Below are 9,450 nucleotides of genomic sequence, written 5' to 3'. Positions count from 1 at the left end.
GGAAGACCTGTCAATTCCTCCCAATCCATGAGCGCAACCGCTCCAAAGTAGTTTCTCGCTGCGTGTTGTCACAGGCGGTGACATCGGGGATTTAAAAAAGTCATCACATTCCGACACTTGAGCCATTTCACAACTTGAGGCGACCGGGACCAAAACACTCTGGGCGTTTAATCTCAAGCCCTCCATGCTCCTGCAATACGGCGGGTGTTAAGATCCATGGAAGTGGCCGGCTTCTACGACGAGGGCGGCTTTGCTATCCACAGTAGAGACGGCATTATCAGTCCCGGCAGCAGCGGCTCATACTGGAAACTCGGAGACTCGATGACGGAGCTGGGCATCGAAGAGCGGGAGAGAGCGATAGACTTCAGCGTTTACCTAGATTCGGCGTTGCACTGTCCGCAACTGGCGGCACAGACTTACCAGCAGCAGCAGCAGCAGCAGCAACAGCAGCAGGGGGACGTTTTCTCCGATTTCCTGGCGGAGAACAAGATCAAGAGAGCTGCAGCTTTGCAGAACTACAAGAACTACTCGCTGCTGAACGAGCTGGAGACGAGTCAGTGCGACAACTTGCGGGACCCCAGGGAGCCCTACGCGCTGGGTTACACGGAGCTGCAGGAAACCCGTGTGGACAGCGTGCTCAGCCCTGAACTCATCGGGACCCGCTACAGAGCTGCTGCTGCTGGTGCCGCCGCCGCCGCCGAGAGAGACGACAGCCAAGAAGACGCAAAGATGGACAACTCGTCTGGTTACTACATTCACTACCAGTCCACCAGCGGCAGTCTGGGGAACCTCTCCAGCGCGTCCTCGACCTGCTCCAGCCCGCCCGGCACACCTGGCCCGTCAGGTAAAAGCAGGTCACCGTCGCACTCTGGCAAAATGTCCTCCGGGAAAGCGAAGAAGCGCCTGGACAAGGACAGCGAAGAGTACCGGGTGAGGAGGGAGAGGAACAACCTCGCCGTGAGGAAGAGCAGGGACAAAGCCAAAATGCGCAACTTGGAGACTCAACACAAAGTGCTGGAACTGGCCGCGGAGAACGACCGTTTACAAAAGCGCGTAGAGCAGCTGTCCAGAGAGCTGTCCACCCTGCGCAACCTGCTCTCTGCCACCGGACAGTGTTAGAAAACCCTCCGCCGGAGTCTCCGCACGGACCTCCGGGCTGCTTGTCTAATCATTGATGGACTTTTGGCGATCCAATGAACAAGTGTTGAAAAAACGGTACGCTTCACAGGTGAAGACAGCGACCATCAGTTTACAGGGACAGTTTGAATGGGACTGAAGGAGTGGGTGCATGGATTGCGCAATCATCCAAGATTCTTAACATGTCACCTTAGCTTTCCTCTCAGTTGTAATTTCTGTTTTTTTTTTGTTTCGTTTTATGCAGTATTTCGGTGCATATTTTACATACGTGCGAGTGAATTTCTACATTTTGTGTATCTGGAGCAGTGGTTGTCAAGGGAAGAGTTGTGCTGCAGTGAAATGATGCAACTCTTTGTAATAGTATTGGCATTGAATGAAATAAGTCTAATTATTTAATATTGAATGGTTAAATGCTTTAAATGTAATTGCTATTTTATTGAATTAAACAGATTTATACTTTGTCTAAACAATTTCATTTTGTAATTTCTTCTTTTCTGTCCTTTTTTGTGAAGCAGGTGCAGATGGGTGTTGTGCTTGTGGTATAAATGCTCGCACACTCATGATAGACTGGGCATTTCGACGTGTTTCTATTGCAACACATTGCAGATAAACACTGTCTCGACAGCAATTTTGCAATCTTTGAATTCAGGCCAAAATACCAAATATGCCATTCAATAATGTTATATAACTAGTCGTCACCAGTGAGACTAAAGACATTTCAATAATGCCTCAAGTCACCATCGTCACAACTCATTAGCCTATTTAGTGTTTCAACAAAACAAAAAAAGGCAATCGGTGCCATGATATGGCAATAGAATCCTCTGTTACTGAATATAAAACGAGGATTGATATGGGAAATTGTGTTATTGCCATTGTGTGATAGAAAAGATAAGGGGTTCTTCATAATAATAGACTCTCCGCTATTCTTATCTCTTTATACCAAAACCATTTGCATTCCTGTGTTTACTTATTGACACAAAAGTCCTTAGATACTGAAATACATTCAACCAATTTAAACTGAAATGATACTGCTGACAGCAGCAGTAGCAAAAAAAAAAAATTGTCACCCTGCACGTAGCACAGAAATGTTAGCTTTATCTTTAGCACGCGGCTCTGTCAATAGTCTGCTGGGTCCACTGGCCCAGAGAGGGGTTCAAGGTTGCATGGAAATTAATCAGCAACTAACCTCCTCACACCACCTCAGGTCACGCTTCAACAGCCAAAAGATCTGACTGGGAGTCAGGGCAGGAGAGGTTACGAATAATCCTCAGCAAACCTTGTTCAACCCTCAAGTGGAAAACACTCGGTAGAAAATGAAGAAGTTAAAAAATGGCAGTGACAACGTGGGTTACATCAGACATGATAGATAAGTTGACTATTTGTTTGCAGTAGAATTTACCAAGCCTTCAGACTGCAGTTCATTGTGTGCACAATGTGAAACATATCTGTCTCAAACAAACAAACCCCAGACAGAGAGGATAAAGAAAGAGGCACGGTGGGATTTGTTGGATATGCATGACAATTCAGGGTGGGGAATGTTTTTCCAATTCTCACTTCAGCAGAAAAGAGGAAAAACCAACTCTGCAAGCTTTTCAGGGGGGGCCTTACATTTCCTTTATTGTCACTGAAAAGCCACCTTCTGTCCTTTAAATAAAGTCTAAAAACGGTTGCTGTTGTTTTGTGCATGGGAAGATGACATTTTGAACACAGTGGATGTTTCAACACACTCAATGATGGAACAGTTTAGCTTTTAACTCTTGTGCAATATCCTCCCTTTCCAACACATCACCACTTGAAGAATGCTACACCCACATTTGAATAAGACATTGTTGTTATCCTCCGTGAACATTACAATAGCTGTAAGTAGTGGTGGTCTGGCTTCAGTCCTTCCAGGGTACAAAACGGTGCAAGTAAACATGATTATTTTCATACATTCAAGAAAAAGTTGTTGCTATTTTAAAACATAATCAGCAAAACCGTCTCACAGTCTCATATAATGTGTTAATGATTTAACGTTTTGGCACTCCTTTGTTGTGACCGGCACATTTAATTTGCTTTACGGTCTTGTTTTAGCCGTCGGTGTTGGCATGGATCCATTCAAACATTCTAGGCATTTTTTCTTCGATGACCCCCTCGTTTCCTATTGGAGCCCCACGGAGTCGTTCCCTGCTCCTGGCTCACATGCTGACAGGAGAGAGGGAAATTCCCACACAGGATGACCTCTTTTCTTGAAAGTTTAGCCCGGCCCCCTTTCTTCATTTTACCGTCAATGGGCAGTGTCTGTCCGTAAACTCCTTGTTGCATCACAGCCTCTACACAGGCCAACTGGCCTCCTAAAATCTCCTCTGATAAGGCAATACAAACACACACACCTGTCACTCCATGTCCACTCTGTACCAGTTGTCGAGAAATGGAATTTTTCATTTACCTATGAGTCATGTTAGTATGTTTTTTCTACCCTTATAAGTAGTTGTTGGTTCCCCCAAACCCCTTTTCTACAACGTAGTATCGAATTCGAAATTAATCGAAAAAAGTTGGACGATGAAAAACCCAACCTTCTGTTAGTTAACACTTTTAATTAATTTGGCTTTGGTCCAATTTTTCTTGCTTGTGTAGTTGACAGTAGGTCAGCTGATACTCAAACAATGTGTTGCAGTTTTACATCATAAAAACTATAATAGAAGTGTGCTGAAGTGAAATTACACCCTGAACACAGAGCAAAACACAGGGATTAAGGGTTTGCTGCATCTCACAGATAAGGTTATTTAGAAACAGCTATGATGCAATTTGATATATGATAAAGAGCTGCAGCAATTTGTCAATACATTGATCGACGGAAAAATAATCGGCTTGTGTTTTGATAATCAAATCACCATTTTAGTACTTTATTAAGAAATAATGATAAATATTTGCTGTTTTGAGCTTCTCGAATATGAGGATTGGATGCTTTTAACTGAAAATCTTTGGAATTTGGATTGTTGACCAGAGAAAATAAAAGACATTTGAAGATTAATTGAAACATTAATTTAAAAAATAATCTACAGGTTAATCAATAATAAAATTAACCCTCAATTGCAGCTCTAATATGCTTCTTTGTAATAGCAAAAGTGCCGAACTACTATTATTTGCTTTACAATATCTAAACAATCAACTTCATACCAACTGCAAAACAGTAACAGCAATAACACAGTGATTACTATTTTCTGCAATGCATCTAAAAAGGATAAGGCTGGGAATATTCAATATTTTTATTAAACAGATCCCATGAAAATACCAAAACCACCAGTGTGTCTCTCAATACATTTCTGATTCCCCTTCTTTGCTTGTTGAACTCTGCCCCAGTCATTCGTCCCTACTGAAGACATTCATCTTTAGAGGTCATAAACTCTGTAATTTCCTTAAATACTCACATTTGAGTGTATTTTTTAGTAAACTCAAACACAATTTTTATTGGATGACAATAACAAAAAATGAAGAATATTAACATGAAATGAAAATCTAATTAAATCTGTTTCTGTCAGTTAGTTTATATTCTATCTCTTTTGAAGTTTGTTACTCTATATCGACCTGTTCACAGTTAATATGTGGAGTGCCTCAAAGTTCTATCCTGGGTCCTGTTTTGTTTTGTTTTTATATCTCTTTTTTGTACATTTCTTCTTTTAATGTTGAAAATGACCTTAAGATATATGAAGATAAAGCTTAAACAATTATTTTGTTTCTTCTGTTCTATAAAGAATATCTTCTTGATGACCTATCCTCTTTGTATTTTATTAAATTTATGAAACTTTTCATATACTTGTTTCATATCACAGATTGACTCAATCAACACTTAATCAAAGCTAAATGAATGATCATATTACCCCCAATTTAGAGAACATGTATTGCATTGCAGTTGATTTTAGAGTCACTTTACAGTTATTTAGGACCCTCCGATGCTCAAATGGTTTGTTTAGAAATATTTGAGCATGAGGCTGTGGATAATCTTTCAGAAAGTTTTTGTTTTATTATTTATTTATTTATTGGTTGTAGTGTCCCATCATCCAAAATAACCTTTTTATCTATAATATATAGACCAACATTACTCAAGCATTGTTTTGAAGACTTTTAAAGGAAAAGATGTTTGACCAAAAGCAAACGGTATTCAAGAAGCCTGGGCCCCAACCTAGCCAAACCGTTGTCATCATTTGAGCTACAATTAAAACAGATATTTATAAACGTGATATCTAAGTTTTTGGTGATTTTTAACACTGTGATTTTGCTTGTTTTATGCAGTTCCTCCTCTATGTGAAAGGAACGCCGGATATCCGGACCATGGGTTGTAACGGGAAGCCAGACCGCCTGAGATACGGTAAACGGACCAGAACATGATCTGTCTTGAAGTGCACCAAGATTTCAACATCTTAGTTCACTTCTGCTATTTTTCCTCCAGATGACTGTGAAAACACTAAAACTGACGTGCAGAAGTGACTTGCGGTCACTACACAGTATCAAGTATCACTGCCCAGATCTTGTGTAACACTAGGCCATCCTTGCAAAATGATAGCTGTTGAATTTAAAAATTTGTGTGTAAAACGAGTTAATTTCAATATGCTTGCAGGGTATAATTGGTTGATTGATTGTTTATGTTGAGAGTTCAACAGGTGTTTCCTTCCGGAACTGTGCAATGATGTATCAACGATAAATCAATTTACACAAGATTACGCAAATCAAGCCTGATAGAACTTTTACTTTTCACTGGGGTTTTACAAAATTTTGTAATCTGACAGGAAAATTGTTAATTGAAGCTCTATGAAAAATGTTTAGTGTGTGGGTCTAAATTCTCGTAGTTTAGCTTCCTATCATTTTGAATAAAAATATATTCATAATTTTTTTCATTTCCCAAAATAAATTTATAAATTAAGGAAAAGAGAATTTGGGGAACAGAGGGTGTTCCTCATTTTAATATATTTGAAAATATATTTATTACACATAATTTAAATTATGACAAATGATCATCATTCCCCAATAGTAACAATGGTAGAGGACATATTCACATTGTTTACTTGATAGTAGCAATTGCACAACGCAAAAACATCCCATGATGATACCTTTACTTAAAAAAAGTACCTACAGTACATAATATTAGCAAAATGTACACATGCACATGCAGAAATACTTTAGAGAAGTGTACAGTAACATCCATCCATCCCAGCTGACATTGGGCGAAGGTCACCAGACTATCACAAGACTGACACATAGAGACAAACAACCATTCGCACTCACATTCACACAAACGGGCATTAAGAGTCATCAGGGGGAGAACATGCAAACTCCACACAGAAACAACCCGGACTCCAACCCAGGCCCATCTTGCTGTGAGGTGACTGTGCTAACCTCTGTGCAGCCCTATACAGTAACATTAAATGGTAAATTAGTTATAGGAATAAAAAATACTCAAGAAAAATACAGTATCTATAAGTACCTCAATTTTGTACTAAAGTTCAGCAGTAAATGTACTTATTGACTTTCCACCCATGAACAAAAGATAGCATTTGATACACTATATCGCTTCACATAAAGAAAATAATTTACAGGCAACAAATCACTTCTCAACAGATGTTGAGGCAACATAAATTTAACACTGTTATCATACTGGCTCCTCCAAACAAACAAGTAGACCTCAATCTTTTCTCATGGTTTATTATTGCAGGACTTTATAAAACATCCAACTAGGCTTTCAATGTGTTGCAGTTTGTATCCGTATTGAAAGTCCAACCCAGTGCACTATTCCTCAAAGCTCTCCTCTGAAACTTTCCTAGATTACCAGACACTCTGACACACCGTTCAATTAAGCTGACATCCTGTTTAGGATGACAACTGAGCATAGGATATTGTGATTGGTATGGAAGTGAAAATGTCTCTCCTGACGCATTCAAGAAATGTAGTTTCTAGTTGTGCAAGCGTTACGCGTGAGAAGGGCCCTTACTGTAAATTGAACATATTAATTAAATCATGGGCTAAGGGATGAACATGGTTGAATTGAACCAGCTCTGTCTGTAAAATGTACTGCTATAGCAACTATTGACTCATTCATCATTCTATAGGTTTGTGTGTAATTTCCTTGACAATTATGCAGGTAAAAAGTTATATTCAAGTCTTTTATCCCACTTTAAAAGAAAAGGTAGCCCCACCTAAAATGAGCAAACATATGCCACTTAATAGCAGAGGATAGATGTGAATTTAGTCCAACAATAGGAAGGAAAAAAATGTCAGATGAAGATGGTTCCCCTCTGATCTTGTGACTGCATGTGAGACGGCCTGACAGTGAATCTTAAATGAAATAACGCTATTTTGTTGACAAGCCGCTGCAAAGTGAGACAATCAAATGCACAGTAAGTTGTCAGCTGGATACACGTAAAATCACAGATATCTGGATATAACACTAGTGGTTAAGTGAGGGCTTTGACATGTACAGATTACTCAACAGGAAGAAAAGGTGTGTTCGCGACGGTGGCAGCATTCCACCCACGCCAGCTTAACTCTGTGACGGTCCTCACGTTCACATCTTACCTTTCACCTCATTCACAAAGTTCTTGTCACAAATGTGCACTCATTGACATTGACGGTGCTTTTGTCACAGAATCTGTGGCGCATCAACTATCTAGATCAGATGTAACAAGGTGTCCTCTTCTTTTGTTTTTTTGTACGTAGTTGCTATGTAGAGAACAGCCCCAGTAAAACCAAAAGAACACAGCGGTGACATCTGTGGCCACCTTTGTTTACATGTGGACGTCGTGTCGATCTCAACGTCATCACTCCTTGCTGCGTTCAGCGAGAGGAAGGATGCGGGAGCTTTGAACCAAGGGGAAACACCAGTTCCAGCCTCTGACTATTTACGATATGACCTACATGCATGAACTTAGCCTATGACAGCCAAGGTGCTATGTGCCTACATCTATGTCTGTATCTGAAAGTCCTCAACAGCAGCAGCTGGGGGGGGGCAGGAACAGGAAGAGGAACTGCTCACGGGTGAGAGTCGCTACAGACGTAACCAAAGACATCAGCCTCTGACCGAGAGGCTGCAGTTGAGAACAACAACACAGAGGTGTTTTTCCCCCATATTTGATTTTTTTTTTTTTTTTAAATCAAGCTGCTTGGGTAAGAAATACAGTTATGCCATGTTTAAGTAAGAAAATACATGGTGGGTTGATGCACCCTTTACTAGAGTACCAATGCAACAACGTAAAAACACTCCATTATTATAGAGGTATTATCAGCAAAATGCACTTGAACAATCAAAAGTTGTTTTGCAGAAAAATGACTGTTGTGACTGGACAGTCTCTTTTATTTAAGTTATATACAGTTAGGGTCGGTTAGTCCACTGATTCCCAAACTAGGGGTAAGGGTCACAAGTTTGGCCACATATTTGATACCCAAACCTCTTTTGGACCTTGAACAGTTGTTTGAATAAAGTCATCTGAGAGGTTTAGAAGGCTGACAAGGGTCCCCAATAGACTACGGCTTTTTGAGAAGTATGCTAAACGTGAACCTACCACTTACAAACAGTTGGCTTAGCTTAGCACAATGACTGGAAACAGTGGGGAGCAGTTAGCCTGGCTCTGTCTGAAGGAAATATACAGTGTTAATTAGACTGATTTTCGCCTTTGAACAGCAGTGTTTCCTGGCCGGCTGTAACTTCATATTTAACGTATAGACATGAGGCCGGTGATGATGTATTATGAACTGAAAATACTGTACTAACATGTAGTGCCAGTACCTCAAAATTGAACTTACATACTGTATTGAATAACATTCCCCCCACTGGTCGATACTGAACGCTCACCGTGTCTCATTCACTCCCCCTGTCTATTGTACGTTTTGAAATGATAAGGGCATGAAGAGACATGGTACACCTGACTGCATTCTCACACTTCCTCATATCAGACCTCCATTGAACGATGCTGGCGTGTGTGTAGTGAATCAGAGTTTGCAAAGTCACACTTGGAAAGATCTGCGCCCGCCCCCCCAAGTTTCAGGAATTTCCTGATGCCTGCTCGGCTCCCTGTGCAAATGCTCTGCAGGCTACACAAGAGAGACTTACAGTCAAAGATTGTCCCACCCACCATCACAGCTGGCCAGCTTTTGGGAAGTTCCAGGTTAATAACCAAACATGACACATGGTGGAAGAGTCAGCAGGGCAGGGCAGATATCCTCTTTGGACAAATGTGAATGTCAGCATTATGCACAATTATGCTGAGTAAGGAGGCACTCTAGGACAACGCGTAGTGCACTTCTGACATCTGTTCAAGTGACATTTCTCACAACTGTCATATT

General features: G+C 40.6%; 1 protein-coding gene across 1 annotated transcript; it reads left to right on the top strand.

Moving 5' to 3' along the window:
• On the top strand, positions 1 to 1,607 carry cebpb (CCAAT enhancer binding protein beta). Its single transcript, XM_084015011.1, has one exon. The coding sequence runs from the start codon at positions 217 to 219 to the stop codon at positions 1,117 to 1,119; it is 903 nt and encodes a 300-aa protein (XP_083871137.1). The 5' UTR covers positions 1 to 216; the 3' UTR covers positions 1,120 to 1,607.
• The last annotated feature ends 7,843 nt before the right edge of the window (positions 1,608 to 9,450 follow it).

The sequence above is a fragment of the Eutrigla gurnardus genome (assembly GCF_963514095.1).
Source record: "Eutrigla gurnardus genome assembly, chromosome: 8".
Classification (NCBI taxonomy): Eukaryota; Metazoa; Chordata; class Actinopteri; order Perciformes; family Triglidae; genus Eutrigla; species Eutrigla gurnardus.
Note: the sequence above shows the minus strand (reverse complement) of the source record. Positions and strands in the feature narration are given on the sequence as shown.